A 15,655-nucleotide genomic window follows, 5' to 3' on the forward strand; every position below is an offset into this window, starting at 1 on the left:
GGCATCGGTCCTCAATGGTACGAATGGTCTGACCTATGTATACACTCCCGCATTGGCAAAGCATCTGATAAACCCCTGATTTACGTAGACCAAGGTTGTCCTTGACACTACCAAGAAGGCTCCTGGTTTTGCTTGGAGGACGTAAGATGGTTTTCACTTGGTGCTTACGTAAAATGCGTCCAACTTTACCGGATAAGGCTCCACAAAACGGAATAGTAGCCAAGGTTGCCTTCTCCTGAGGAACGGTTACGAGGAAGGGCAAATTCGGAAGGCTGTACATCCCACACCTGCAACAACGCCGGAAACTGAGGATGAACTTCCGGAGGACCACTGGCCTTTCCTACACTCACTATAATGAAAGGAGGTCTGATGGAACCTTTTTATCAATACTCAAAATATACAATACCCTCCAAATTCCGACAGCTTTTGAACTTCTATTCATTTTTAAACTATAAAAGCTGCACTGAAGCGCCAAAAAACCGGTATAGGCCTGCATCTTCAAATACAGAGATATGTAAACGGGAAGAATAAGGCGCTACGGCCGGCAACGCCTATATAAGACAACAAGTGCCTGGCGCAGTTCTTAGATCGGTTACTGCTCCTTCAATGACAGGTTATCAAGATTTAAGTGAGCTTGAACGTGACGTTTATAATCGGCGCATGTGCGATGGGACATACATCTCCGAGGTAGCGATCAAGTGGGCATTTTCCCGTACGACCATTTCACAAGTGTACCGTGAATATCACGAATCCGGTAAAACATCAAATCTCCGACATCGCTGCGGCCAGAAAACGATCCTGCAAGGACGGGACCAAAGACGACTGAGGAGAAGCGTTCAACGCGACAGAAGTGCAACCCCTCCGCAAATTGCTGCAGATTTCAGTGCTGGGTCATCAACAAGTGTAAGCTTGCGAACCATTCAACGAAACACCATCGATATAGGCTTTCGGAGTCGAAGGCTCACCCGTGTACCCTTGATGACTGCACGACACGAAGCTTTACGCCTCGCCTGGGCCCGCAACACTGACACTGGACTGTTGATCACTGGAAACACCTTGCCTGGCTGCACGAAACTCGTTTCAAATTGCATCAAGCGGATGAACGCGTACGGGTATTAGGACACCCTGATGAATCCATGGACCTTGCATGTCAGCAGGGGACTGTTCATGTTGGTAGAGGCTCTCTAATGGTGTGGGGCGGGTGCGGTTGGAGTGGTATGGAACTCTTAATAGGTCTAGATGCGACTCTGACACGTGACACGTACGTAAGCATCCTGTCTCATCACCTACAACCATTCATGTCCATTGTGCATTCTGACGGACTTGGGCGACTCCAGCAGGACAATGCGACACCCCACAGGTCCAGAATTGCTACATAGTGGCTCTAGGAACGCTTTTGTGAGTTTAAACACTTTCGCTGGCCACCAAACTCCCCAGACATGAACATTATTGAGCATATCTGAGATGCCTTTCAGCATGCTGTTCAGAAATGATCTCCACCCCCTCGTACTTTCACGGATATATGGAGAGCCCTGCAGGAATCAAGGTGTCAGTTCCCTCCAGCACTACTTCAGACATTGGTCGAGACCATGCCTCGTCGTGTTGTGGCACTTTTGCGTGCTCGCGGCTGCCCTACACGATATTAGGCAGGTGTACCATTTTCTTTGGCACTTTAGTGTATTTCAGCAGATATTTATGAACGAATCAAGCTATGCTTCCAAAATTTTCCGTATTTATACACCGATCACCCAAAAACCGTGGTCGTCAAACTGAGGACTGCGGCCCGCATGCTGCCCGGGTCGACTATTCTTACGGCCTGCAGATCTCAACTGCATTTCCGTGCAGCAACTAACAGCCAAATACAAAACCACCGACAAACTTTAAGAGCTTCTTAAGAGTGTAATTTTCCTGCTCAGTAACAAACAAAAATTCTTACAGAGACAGTAAGATTTTAAGACCTGATTAATTTTAATTGACGCTTGTGACTTCGGTAGGAGCTAAGTAAAGTTGGTCGCTTACTTAATGGAGCAGATCACTGATGACTTAGACGTTGTGATAGGGGGAGTGTGTCCTAGTGTGTCTTCCACTCCTGACAACTCACAGGTGTGCGAGACTCGTTCTGATCAGCTGCTACAGTGTAAATTTTAAAATTATAAAGAATTTAGCAACTAATCGCTAGTTACTGCACTCTTTATAGTTTTATATTCCACGGTCGCTGCACAGAAAGGGGAGCTTATGGAGCCCAACATTTAAAAGTATAAATTTTGACGCGGATGCAAAGTAGTTCCGTGAATCTGCGTTACAGAGATGGTTATCTTCAAATGCTGTACTTGTTTGTAGCAAGGAACATAAGATTAATCAACGCTGTTGTAATACCTGGTCGTCATAACTAAAATGCAGCCACTCACAAATGTCCACTGTGGGCTGTAATTATCGTATGGCAGCGAAATTTAGTAGATATTCCAATACTTTATTGTAAAACCTATTTACGGTGGAAAAAATAGTTCCGATTTTGTTCACCAGGTGCAAATCTGGCTCTGTGAATACAATAAATATGTGTAGAAATGTTTTCATATCTAATGGATAACGAAAGGAGGTGGGTAGGAAAGATCAAACAAATTAGAAAGGCATAATGTTGATTCTATTATCAACGACCATGTACACAATTTGTGCTGTATGAGCACCGACGAGATACTGTACAGCGCAAGATTTGCACCTGGTTGCAAAAATTCGAAGTAATTTTTTTTTTTCCAGCGTGAACCGATTTCGCGTTAACGTTCCACTCTGGACCTCCGAGAGTAGTTGCACTTTAATTACAACCACCATGTAGAACGCCATGAGTAGAAGAAAATGACATTCAAAACATCTGTTAAGCATTTCCCATGTTTCACAAGTACAATTGCTGTTATTAATCAGTTGGTTATCCGCTCACATAGAAAAAACAACACTTCGCCAAGCAATTACACTGTCATAACTTTAGGGTCGCAGCAATCTGAAACAGAGAACAATCGACAGGAAGTGTTCCAAATGGTGCCGACATTTAACAATGCGTACTTGGGACGCGGTAGCCAACCTGTCGCGCCCTCGGTATAACTAGTCTATTCGAGGCTCATAAGGTACTAATTTACGTAGGTTACTTACTAATTAATAATTTCGGCACATATACGGCCCGAGGTTACACACCACTATGTCACTATTGGCTCTCAAGTAACAAATATTGAGGATCACGGCTCTAAGAAGTACTCTGAAAATTAGCATTTTTTATGCTCGTCAGAAAAATTAGTGCAATACAAACCACAATATTCTCTGTTAATTTTATCACTCATTCCTACTATCACTCATAATCTATGCTGCAGATCTCACTTTTTCATATTGCAAATCGACAGCAAAACCACTCCGTGACTACTGGGCAGCGCTTAATTTCAGCCGGAACGGTGTTCCAACACCTTATAGGAATTCTTTTTAACTCTCTGGAACAAGTCGGTACAGAACATTTATAATAGCAGACGTGTATTAAATTAAAACGTAACTATAACTAGCTGCTGCACCAGTACCAGTGAACATGAAACGACCGTTATGCGATGACGAGGGGCGTGGGGTGAGCTGTTGTTTGTTTGTGTGTGTGAGAGAGAGAGACTACGTGCGCGCGTAGTATACCCAAGACTCGAACTCGAGACCTCTGCCTTTCGAGGCCATCTGCTCTACCATCTGAGCTACCCAAGCTAGACTCACGACCCGTCCCCACAGCCTTCATTCCGCCAGTACCTCGTCTCGTACCTTCCAAACTTCACTGAACTTCTCCAAGGTGTCCTGCAGGCAAAGGTCCCGAGTTCGAGCGTCGGTCTGGCACACAATTTTAATTTGCCTGCAAGTTTCACATCAGCGCACACTCAGTTGCAGGGCGAAAATTTCTTTCTGAAATCTTATGGTTTCATTGGTGCGATTGTGAGCAACTGTACTGTAAAATTTGAATCTCAGAACAGTATTTCGTAAAAAATAAATAAATAAAAATAAAAAAGTTTTATCCCAAATGTTTATAACAGGGATAACAGGGGACCAGGCAGGTGGAGGGAGGTTGGGGGGGAGGGGGTAGGGGTTGTATAGATGATGAGCTGCGTTCAATTTTACAAATTCAGTACTGTTACTGGCGTATTTCGATACATTGGACGTACGGCATCGCCACAAAACATCAGTTTTAAAACATTTGTTGCACTTTGTCGCTGTGTCATTGATTTTGGTAAAATGTGTCCATACTTTAGATTTCGGAATCGCCGTAACACAATAAAAGCGAACAAATTTTTGATAAGAGGACAATATGGCCGACGAATAGATGAACAGGCCGGCGAACGAAGGGGAAGAGCGGGGAATGGAAGGCAGTAGAATCCCCCCCTCTCACTCCCATAGACACAAGCACACACTTATTTACTCCTCGCATATGCACGGAAAATCGATCCGATAGAAGTAATTTTCCTTCGCTGATGAGCATCGAATTATGATTTGGTTGTAGAAGTAAGGGCAGCGCTTGTAGCCATGGGCGGCAGGTGGTCCCGCTTATTGATCGGCCAGTGAGGTGCGCGCGCATCCGGTTCCCCTCCCTCCCTTCTTCCCTCGCGTGTGGTTGCAGCCTCACAAACCTTTGATAGATCGTCCACTACACCACAGGATATACCGCACTTGTTGCAGTCATCATGAATAGTGTTAACATTTTCAAAAAATAAATATGAAAATAACTAAAAATATGTATATAAAAATGTACTATCTCCCGTTTTATAAATACACTAGCTGTACCTGCCCACGCCTTGCTATGGCTCCGTCTGGTTACACTGAAAAAGACGGAAAAAGAAAATGCATGTTTCTAACGTGTATTGCAATTGGCTGTACATCGTAATCTCCTTCTTTCCCCCAGTTCCTATCCATCTTCTCCTTCTCTCTCTCCCTCCTGCTCCTACCCCTCCCCTCTCTGTCAACTCCTCCTTCTTCTTTATCCATTTTCTTGCACCGATACGTCCTTGTGTCCGCCACCACCACCACCACCCGCCAATTCGCCCTCTGACTGTAAGCCTTGGTTATTCTTATGGGAAACACGAATTCTGTAATAGTCTTCCAATTATAAACTGATAAGCCAAAAACACAATTTCCCCGTTTTCTGTGAAAATCGTCTGTGCGGTAGAGAACGAAGCAGAATATTGTGGTGTATACAGTTTATGTTTAAAAATATACATCGTGATAAAGAATGTGTATAGGAGAAACAATTTGTCAAATGGTTTAAATGCCCCGCTATCGCAATTAAAAGCGTCTGTGACAAAGGAAACGAAACTGTACGTTCTTACAGCAGAGAATTTTCTTCCTTGCATTCAGTTTAAACACACAGTCTGTAAATTACTGTTCAAAAAAATATATAGTCTCTGTCTGTAAGAACACTTAGTAGCGTATCGTTTAAAATTTTACGTAAATCAGTCAAGAACTTTTTGATATTTATGGTAACATGTATCCCTTTTATATAGTACATATATATTTATATTTATTTAGAACTACTGATAGCTTTGGGAGAGCCAGGCCTGACAAAGCTCTGCCATCTGGTGAGCAAGATGTATGAGACAGGCGAAATACCCTCAGACTTCAAGAAGAATATAATAATTCCAATCCCAAAGAAAGCAGATTTTGACAAGTGTGAAAATTACCGAACTATCAGTTTAATAATTCACGGCTGCAAAATACTAACACGAATTCTTTACAGACGAATGGAAAAACTGGTAGAAGCCGACGTCGGGGAAGATCAGTCTGGATTCCGTAGAAATGTTGGAACACGTGAGGCAATACTGACCCTACGACTTATCTTAGAAGCTAGATTAAGGAAGGGCAAACCTATGTTTCTAGCATTTGTAGACTTAGAAGAAGCTTTTGACAATGTTGACTGGAATACTCTCTTTCAAATTCTAAAGGTGGCAGGGGTAAAATACAGGGACTGATAGGCTATTTACAATTTGTACAGAAATCAGATGGCAGTTATAAGGGTCGAGTGACATGAAAGGGAATCAGTTGTTGGGAAGGGAGTGAGACAGGGTTGTAGTCTCTCCCCGATGTTATTCAATCTGTATATTGAGCAAGCAGTGAAGGAAACAAAAGAAAAATTCGGAGTAGGTATTAAAATCCATGGAGAAAAAATAAAAACTTTGAAGTTTGCCGATGACATAGTAATTCTGTCAGACAGCAAAGGACTTGGAAGAGCAGTTGAACGGGATGGACAGTGTCTTGAAAGGAGGGTATAAGATGAACATCAACAAAAGCAAAACGAGGATAATGGAATGTAGTCGAATTAAGTCGAGTGATGCTGAGGGAATTAGATTAGGAAATGAGACACTTAAAGTAGTGAAGGAGTTTTGCTATTTGGGGAGCAAAATAACTGATGATGGTCGAAATAGAGAGGATATAAAATGTAGACTGGCAATGGCAAGGAAAGCGTTTCTGAAGAGAAATTTGTTAACATCGAGTATAGATGTAAGTGTCAGGAAGTCGTTTCTGAAAGTATTTGTATGGAGTGTAGCCATGTATGGAAGTGAAACATGGGCGATAAATAGTTTAGACAAGAAGGGAATAGAAGCTTTCGAAATGTGGTCCTACAGAAGAACGCTGAAGATATAACTAATGAGGAGGTATTGAACAGAACTGGGGAGAAGAGAAATTTGTAGCACAACTTGACTAGAAGAAGGAATCGGTTGGTAGGACATGTTCTGAGGCATCAAGGGATCACCAATTTAGTATAGTAGGGCAGCGTGGAAAGTAAAAATCGTAGAAGAAGACCAAGAGATAAATACACTAAGCACATTCAAAACGATGTAGGTTACAGTAGGTACTGGGAGATGAAGAGGCTTGCACAGGATAGAGTAACATGAAGAGCTGCATCAAACCAGTCTCTGGACTGAAGACAAAAACATATTTAATTATTACATACATTATAAATATGTAGCCTACGTCAGTCCAAATGTTCATAAGAGTATCGTCTAAAAATTTGAAGTAAATAGGTCAAGAACTTATTTGAGATTTTTGGTAACAACGTTTGATCTTTATATGTTACATATTTATTTATATATTATATACATTTAAAAAAGTAAGTAAATAAAACCACGCGCTTATTCGACTGCAACGTTTTGTCAAAATTTCGAGTCAATCAGGCGACTACTTTTCGAGTTCTATGAGCAGAAACACACGCAGACTGAATTTTTACACAATGAGGTGACGGAAGTCTTGTGGTAGCGATATTCACCTACACAGATGGCGGTAGTCTCGCGTAAGGAACATAGCCTTACAAAGAAGATTGGTGAGATGTAGCTCCTCGTGTGCTGTGCTGTGCAGTGAACAATGAAACCCTGACAATGGACAAGTGCAAAATCGTAGCTAAGTATTTTGCATGTTGTACAGTGGGGTCACTCTTTCTCATTTTGGAGCGAAGCGAGCATTCAACTGCATAGAACATCTTTGTTGACACTGCAGTGTGGTTTTTATAACTTACAGCTTATCAGAGCAGGTATGATCCATTACTCATGTAAGTCGTCAATATCTCAGTTTAAAATGAACCGTACCATGATCTAATTGCTGTTATCTGACGCGAGAGCTGCAGTACTATTTCTCCGTGCAGTTCAATGAAAGGTTATGTGATGAACAATCAAATAACAATTTGCATTTGTCAAATTCTTTAAAATAAGGTGACTAATAAAGATTAACAGTGTGTTTTATGTGAAGTCTGCTGAAGTCAGAATTCTTTACAAATCTTTAGTCACTAATTACTCGAATTGCAGAATATTAAGTTCTCTATTAAATATTGACTGCTGGAGCTAAAATAACTCAAAGCAAGATTTTATTTTTTTAATGATTTTAGTTTAATTTGGAAGTTGCAACAATAATTTCACACGGAGTTATGCAGGACTGAAACACATTGAGTTACAGACTGTTTCGCAACACATGATTCACACTTCTTGAGGTTGTATAGGGGACTTAGTAGGTCAAATTTTACGCAGGAACCGACCTCCGCAAACGTCCTCAAAAGACGCTACACAGCGCCACGGGGTGATATCGTGAAGATGTCACAAATTTCGTGTAGTAAACAAGGGCTCTAAAATGCATACCTGGGGGGCTATGAGCACTTGTTCTATAGTGGAGATGTGTTTAATTCTAGAGAAGCTGGACACGTACTTACAGCTCCTCACGATGCTTTTTAGAGGGCATTTTTTCTTGTCTTGCTCCATACTGGCACCTGTGAAAGTTCCATATCCTACATTTTTACCAACTTCAGTGCCACTGTGAGAGGTATCGAATGATTTTCGCTTGTACTTTCGACTCGACGGTTTCCGGACCAAGGACCTTACTTCAAATTGATACGTTTATCCGTCTCTACCATGCTTGAAAGTCTTATAAGATGGTCACAGAATCACCCTGTATATACACAACATTTACAGGCGCCTATAACTTTGACTCTCTGTACCGTTGTTGGATAACGTTTTCACACATGGGTTCCTATGTATAACTTGATATACTGCGTCCTCTCTACAACCACTAAAAGTTTGTAATATGAATTATGAAACACCCTGTATATTGCAAGTCAGCTTTACTACTGTCCAATTGTGATGTATGACTGAACATAAATGACTGATAACAATTTGTTGTATGAGGATGTTTCATCAATGACAGTTAAGGTCACTGATAATTTGAGAGTGTGAGTCACAATGTTAGATACAGGTAGCATAATATATGTTCTCTCCGTTCATTTATAATGAAGTAAATAACAATGGTAAGGGTGAAAAACATGATACCTTCTTTTAGAAGTCCTTCTGGTTACTTTCTTGTACATGCAGGCCTTATAGCCGTAGTAACAGCTCAAAATCAGAGCTATTGCAAAAACAGGCAGCGGCGCAAATGACGCAAAATGGCACAGCTGGATTTCTCCGCCACTAAACATGATGGGTGAACTTTCGCCATTAAGTATGCAGCCGCAGTATCTGGAGGCGCAGTTATCCAGGATCTCACTCCAGTGGAGCCACACGGTGGTGGATGCAGCAACTGTCACGACGGACAAGACTGCCGAGGCAGCGTACAGAACTGCTAACAGGCCCTCCCTGCCCATTCCAGCAAGAATCAATCTCCGCAAATTCCAGTTTTTCCAAGTGCGACCTCCTGACGGTACAACCTAAAAAAGAAGTCTCTTATTATGCGAAATCACTTTATTTTATTTTATATCTGTCGTACAATATTTTCTTATGGAATATGGGAGAGTGTTGTACCTTGGTTCACTTTTCACTTGCAGAAGCCTTTTTCTGAAATTACATAAATAACTGCCGAAAATTAAGGTTTTTCTAAATGTGGTGAAATTTTCCAAGGTTCAACATGGTCATGTACCTAGGTACAAATACTCTGTTGAAATTTAAAAGCGTTGGAAACGAGAAAATTTGTCAATATTATATTTAATCGCCCATCTGTAACATTATTGTTCTGCTACACACGTGTTATTAGCAAGGGAAATCAAATTAAGCGGAAGTGCAGTTTTGTTAAAAACCATTTACAGTTTTAAATACATTTTGAAATACTAACTGTTGGACACTAGCACACATTTTCATTTTCGAGGCAGGTAAAGTTTCTGAGACATTAAAGAAGCTCAGTTCATTAACAAGTACAACATGTTCCATGTCAAACGCTACCTTCTGTTTCAAAGTACAACACGGTACACGGCCGATGCGGTATGGCTTCACTGCCCACATTTCATACAAATAATTCAAAAAATGTATAGCATTTTACTCTCCATAAAATCCTGTAACTGGATATTTGACAACATATTCCAAATACCTTTACTACATCACACAGCACTTAAACGGGTAGAACTCGAAATATTTACAAAATCTGAACAAAACACAACGTCATTTCCAAGAAAAATAAAATCTATAAAAGATGTTAGAAACCGCTTATGGTAGTTTCTAGTGTATATTCCTTCGTGTGATTCTAAAATCAGTGACTAGGTTTAAGAATCTACCAAAACGCAATATGTGTTCCTAGGTATACCATCTTCTATGTACACTACTCTCCCTTGTATCACGTCTGCAAATATACTTCAAGTAATGCACAATACGTGATGTTTTTCAGCTCCCACCATAGAGGAGAACTTTTAAGACACAAAAAAGCAAGACATTCATTAAGAACAGAATTGTATCCAGATGACGAGATGTTCGGGCTGGAGACCCGACGTGAATACATCCAATTACTACGCTGGGGAAAGTTTACGGAGCCACCCAAGAACAAACACAGCTTTTAAAAAAATGTTCTCTAAACTGTATCACCAACTGACCATCACTACAATATATAGAATCCTTTGTTATTTTTGCTTAAAGCGGGTAAATTTAACTTACCAGAATGAATTACTTTGAAGTAAAAAAAGATGTTTGAGAGCTTAATATATACAGGGTAAATCACGAAGATATGAAAATATTTTTATATGTTATTCTATAAGTGAAGCTGAAGAAAAAAGTTCATGTAACCATAGGTCCGCAAATGTTCAGTTACGGAGTTTCGGCTAATAAAAGATTTTGCTTGAAATTTAGCAACTTCACTAATATGAAGCCATCACAAATCTGTACGAGGTTAAAGTGAAGCACGATTTCCATCTATTTTGTTGTTATTGATCTGGTGAATCTAATAAAACATGTCCCATGAGTGTATTTGCAGTAGTTTTCCAGGACATCCAGAGAAGCAAAGATTATTGTACAAGTAAATTTGTTTACTTTCATTAAGAATGTAGAAACGTTTGTCATTGTTGGCAAACGGTAGTGTGGTGTTTCAGTCGTTTCCTAGCCTTTAAACGAGTTATTTTTCTGTATTTTTCAGTGAAACAGTGAAACCACATAACACCAGTGTTGTTGTTGTTGTTGTCTTCAGTCCTGAGACTGGTTTGATGCAGCTCTCCATGCTACTCTATCCTGTGCAAGCTGCTTCATCTCCCAGTACCTACTGCAACCTACATCCTTCTGAATCTGCTTAGTGTACTCATCTCTCGGTCTCCCTCTACGATTTTGACCCTCCACGCTGCCCTCCAATGCTAAATTTGTGATCCCTTGATGCCTCAAAACATGTCCTACCAACCGATCCCTTCTTCTAGTCAAGTTGTGCCACAAACTTCTCTTCTCCCCAATCCTATTCAATACCTCCTCATTAGTTACGTGATCTATCCACCTTATCTTCAGTATTCTTCTGTAGCACCACATTTCGAAAGCTTCTATTCTCTTCTTGTCCAAACTAGTTATCGTCCATGTTTCACTTCCATACATGGCTACACTCCAAACAAATACTTTCAGAAACGACTTCCTGATACATAAATCTATATTCGATGTTAACAAATTTCTCTTCTTCAGAAACGCTTTCCTTGCCATTGCCAGTCTACATTTTATATCCTCTCTACTTCGACCATCATCAGTTATTTTACTTCCTAAATAGCAAAACTCCTTTACTACTTTAAGTGTCTCATTTCCTAATCTAATTCCCTCAGCATCACCCGATTTAATTTGACTACATTCCATTATCCTCGTTTTGCTTTTGTTAATGTTCATCTTATATCCTCCTTTCAAGACACTGTCCATTCCGTTCAACTGCTCTTCCAAGTCCTTTGCTGTCTCTGACAGAATTACAATGTCATCGGCGAACCTCAAAGTTTTTACTTCGTCTCCATGAATTTTAATACCTACTCCAAATTTTTCTTTTGTTTCCTTTACTGCTTGCTCAATATACAGATTGAATAACATCGGGGAGAGGCTACAACCCTGTCTCACTCCTTTCCCAACCACTGCTTCCCTTTCATGCCCCTCGACTCTTATGACTGCCATCTGGTTTCTGTACAAATTATAAATAGCCTTTCGCTCCCTGTATTTTACCCCTGCCATCTTTAGAATTTGAAAAAGAGTATTCCAGTCAACATTGTCAAAAGCTTTCTCTAAGTCTACAAATGCTAGAAACGTAGGTTTGCCTTTTCTTAATCTTTCTTCTAAGATAAGTCGTAAGGTCAGTATTGCCTCACGTGTTCCAACATTTCGACGGAATCCAAACTGATCCTCCCCGAGGTCTGCATCTACCAGTTTTTCCATTCGTCTATAAAGAATTCGCGTTAGTATTTTGCAGCCGTGGCTTATTAAACTGATAGTTCGGTAATTTTCACATCTGTCAGCACCTGCTTTCTTTGGGATTGGAATTATTATATTCTTCTTGAAGTCTGAGGGTATTTCGCCTGTCTCATACATCTTGCTCACCAGCTGGTAGAGTTTTGTGAGGACTGGTTGTCCCAAGGCCGTCAGTAGTTCTAATGGAATGTTGTCTACTCCGGGGGCCTTGTTTCGACTCAGGTCTTTCAGTGCTCTGTCAAACTCTTCACGCAGTATCGTATCTCCCATTTCGTCTTCATCTACATCCTCTTCCATTTCCATAATATTGTCCTCAAGTACATCGCCCTTGTATAAACCTTCTATATACTCCTTCCACCTTTCTGCCTTCCCTTCTTTGCTTAGAACTGGGCTGCCATCTGAGCTCTTGATATTCATACACGTGGTTCTCTTCTCTCCAAAGGTCTCTTTAATTTTCCTGTAGGCAGTATCTATCTTACCCCTAGTGAGATAAGCTTCTACATCCTTACATTTGTCCTCTAGCCATCCCTGTTTAGCCATTTTGCACAACAGTGTATTTAAGTTAAACCACTTAGTACCTGTCGCAGTTTGTAGATTACTTATGAAATAGGGATGCCTTTCAAATTTGCTACAGAGGAAAACGCCGATATTGCGTTTATTTATGGCAAAGTGATGGTAATGCTACGGCTGCAGCTAACAAATATCGCTCGTTTTCCACCTCCGATGATTCCGAGTGCACGAACCATTAGCGTAGTATTTCGAATGTTACGGAAGACAGATACTCTACCTAGCTTTCGATATTCAGTACGAGCGCTCGACACGCGAAGATGATGTTGAGGTTATTATGGATGCTGTTCAACGTAGCCCGGGTACCTGTACACGACGTACCTCTCAACGATTAGAGATTTCAAAATCTAAAGTATGGCGCACACTGACGTACAACAATCTGTATCCTTACCAAAACCTAAAAGTGCTTCATTTACATACGGAAGATCCTGACCTTGGCTTGGAGTTGTGCTACTGGTTAAATACTAATCGGCGGCTACACAAGTTAATTTTATTTGCTGATGAGGCACAGTTTACTCGAAGTGGTATAAACAATTCACATAATGAGCACGTATGGCCTGAAGCAAATCTATATGCAACGGTGAAACGCAACTTCCAGCTGCGATTTAGCATAAATGTTTGGTGTGGTATAATAAACTCACACTTTATTGGACCACTCATTTTTCCAGGACATCAAACTGACGAGGCCTACTTACAATTCCTTCAAGCAGAAAAGCCCCGTTTGCTCGAAGATGTTCCGCTTGCTAAGCGATTGCAAATAAATTTTCACCAACGCCGTTACTACACATTTAAATGAACATTTTCCCCAGAAATGAATTGCTCGTGGTGCTAAAAGTCTGTGGCCACGCAGACCGCCCGATTTAACACTAATGGATTTTTGTGTATGAGGATGGATGAAAGACATAGTTTGTGAGGATAAAGTCAATACACGTGAGGCATTACTTGCTCGCATTATAAATGCAATAGATGAAATTAAGAACAACACTGTGAAACTGAAACGAGCAATAAAAATCTGTTCATAGACGTGCAGCGAAATACATTTAACTCGACGGATACATTTTTGAACATTTGTAGTGAAAGCATTGTGAAATTGTATGTACAGTGTATAGCTTCCTTAACACCGAGCTTTGTTTTTTCCGGTTTAACATGAATTCACGTGTGCTATATCACTAATATAAAAGCAGATTATCTGACAAATTCATAGTTTCAGTTAACGTTATTACCATCATTTATCCAAAATTGAATTCTCTACAACTTCTGTTGAAAACTTCGTTCAATTGTCTGGAATTTAAAAAACAAATAGGGTGAATTCAAAATTTTACGAATTTACGTATTTGCTTCTCAGGATGTTCTGTAAAACTACTACTAAAAATAAATTAAGAAAATGGATGGAGGTGTCTCATGAAAAGACAGTTCAGCGAGAAAAACATATGCTTGTTCAGTTGCAGATTGAGTGAGACAGATGGTTCAATACAAGATGAAAGCCCATGTCCAAAAAATTTGGGTCCTCAGCTCGTGGTCGTGCGGTAGCGTTCTGGCTTCCCATGCCCGGGTTCCCGGGTTCGATTCGCGGCGGGGTCAGAGATTTTCTCTGCTTCGTGATGATTGGGTGTTGTGTGATGTCCTTAGGTTAGTTAGGTTTAAGTAGTTCTAAGTTCTAGGGGACTGATGACAATAGATGTTAAGTCCCGTAGCGCTCAGAGCCAGCCAAAAAATTTGGATATGTCTTTAAACAGCTTTTCACATGTCTTCAAAGAAATACTTCCATCCATAGGCCGCCAGTGAAAGAGAACTAATAACCACAGTGGATTACCACTGGCATAAAAATATCTAGGTACTAGAAAGAGGCAGATACATGTTGAGCTGAAAACCAATAAGAGTTGTCAGTTCATTAACTATGTTAAATCGTATAAAAACTCTTTATGAAGGTTCTAAATGTAGCAAATGGAATGGAAGACTCTAAATTCATTAAAAAGCATATAAATAACTCGAAGGTCATTTGGAAGGTTCGCAAATCTGAACTTGGAGTCAAACATAGCAATCAGAAAAGATTTAAAATAAAGATACAAGCAAAATAATAGTAAATCTTGCTCAGATGCTGGAGACTTTAATGAATTCTGTGTAAATGTAGTAAAATCTTATACTCCTATGGAGATAATTTTCATTATTTGGCTCAAATCAGAACAAGACTGGGAGTCCAATAAATTTGACAAAGTAACATTAAAAGATGTAGAAAAGAAAGGTATTAAAGCTAAAAAATAAAAATTCTGTAAGATGGAATGAAATACCTGCCAAAATTATTAAAGCAGCTTCAGATGCAATAGGTCACACACTGTACAAAATAATTATCAGTCACGTGAAAAACTTCCTTTTCAGACTTTTCAAATTATGCACAAGTGAAACCACCATTTAAAAAAGCTCCAAAGAAGATATGGAAAATTACCATACGATTTCCCTTCTTCCCCTGTTTTCTCAAGTATTTGAAATCATCTATTCAGTTCTGATTTAAAATTTGTCACAAATTTGATGTAATCTCAAAAATGAATTTGGCTCCCAAATGCAGTTATTGGATTCGTGAATAAAGTTAGTTCCACTTAAGAGAAATCATGAAAAGCTGCAGGAATGTCTGTGATTTATCTAAATTGTTCAACCATGTTGTTGTTGTTGTTGTTGTTGGGATGTTTAAGGGGGACTAAACAGCTAAGGTCATCAGTCCCCCATTCAACCATGTGAAACACTCCTTACTATTACACAAAACGAAAAAGTATGGAATTATTAGTAGTGTCTTACAGCGGTGTAACTCATAACTAACAGCAAGAAAGCATAGAACTGTCATAATATCAAGCAAAGAAAAGTACTCCCCAGAGTGAGGAACTGTTTCACAGAGGCTACCACAAGGCTCAGTTCTAGACACAATACTGTATCTTTTTCATGCGCAT

General features: G+C 40.1%; 1 protein-coding gene across 2 annotated transcripts in view; it reads right to left on the reverse strand.

Moving 5' to 3' along the window:
* LOC126284554 (uncharacterized) overlaps positions 1–15,655 on the reverse strand; it is a 51,759-nt gene that overhangs the window by 21,700 nt on the left and 14,404 nt on the right. Inside the window, exon 2 of one of the 2 annotated variants that reach the window (XM_049983558.1) lies at positions 8,808–9,181. The exons of the other annotated variant lie outside the window; for it this stretch is intronic. Within the exon in view, the coding sequence (XP_049839515.1) occupies positions 8,808–9,118 (311 nt within the window). The 5' untranslated portion in view covers positions 9,119–9,181. The remainder of the gene's footprint in view (positions 1–8,807; positions 9,182–15,655) is intronic. 2 annotated transcript variants of the gene reach the window in all.

This window comes from Schistocerca gregaria, chromosome 1, assembly GCF_023897955.1.
Source record: "Schistocerca gregaria isolate iqSchGreg1 chromosome 1, iqSchGreg1.2, whole genome shotgun sequence".
NCBI classification, from domain to species: Eukaryota; Metazoa; Arthropoda; class Insecta; order Orthoptera; family Acrididae; genus Schistocerca; species Schistocerca gregaria.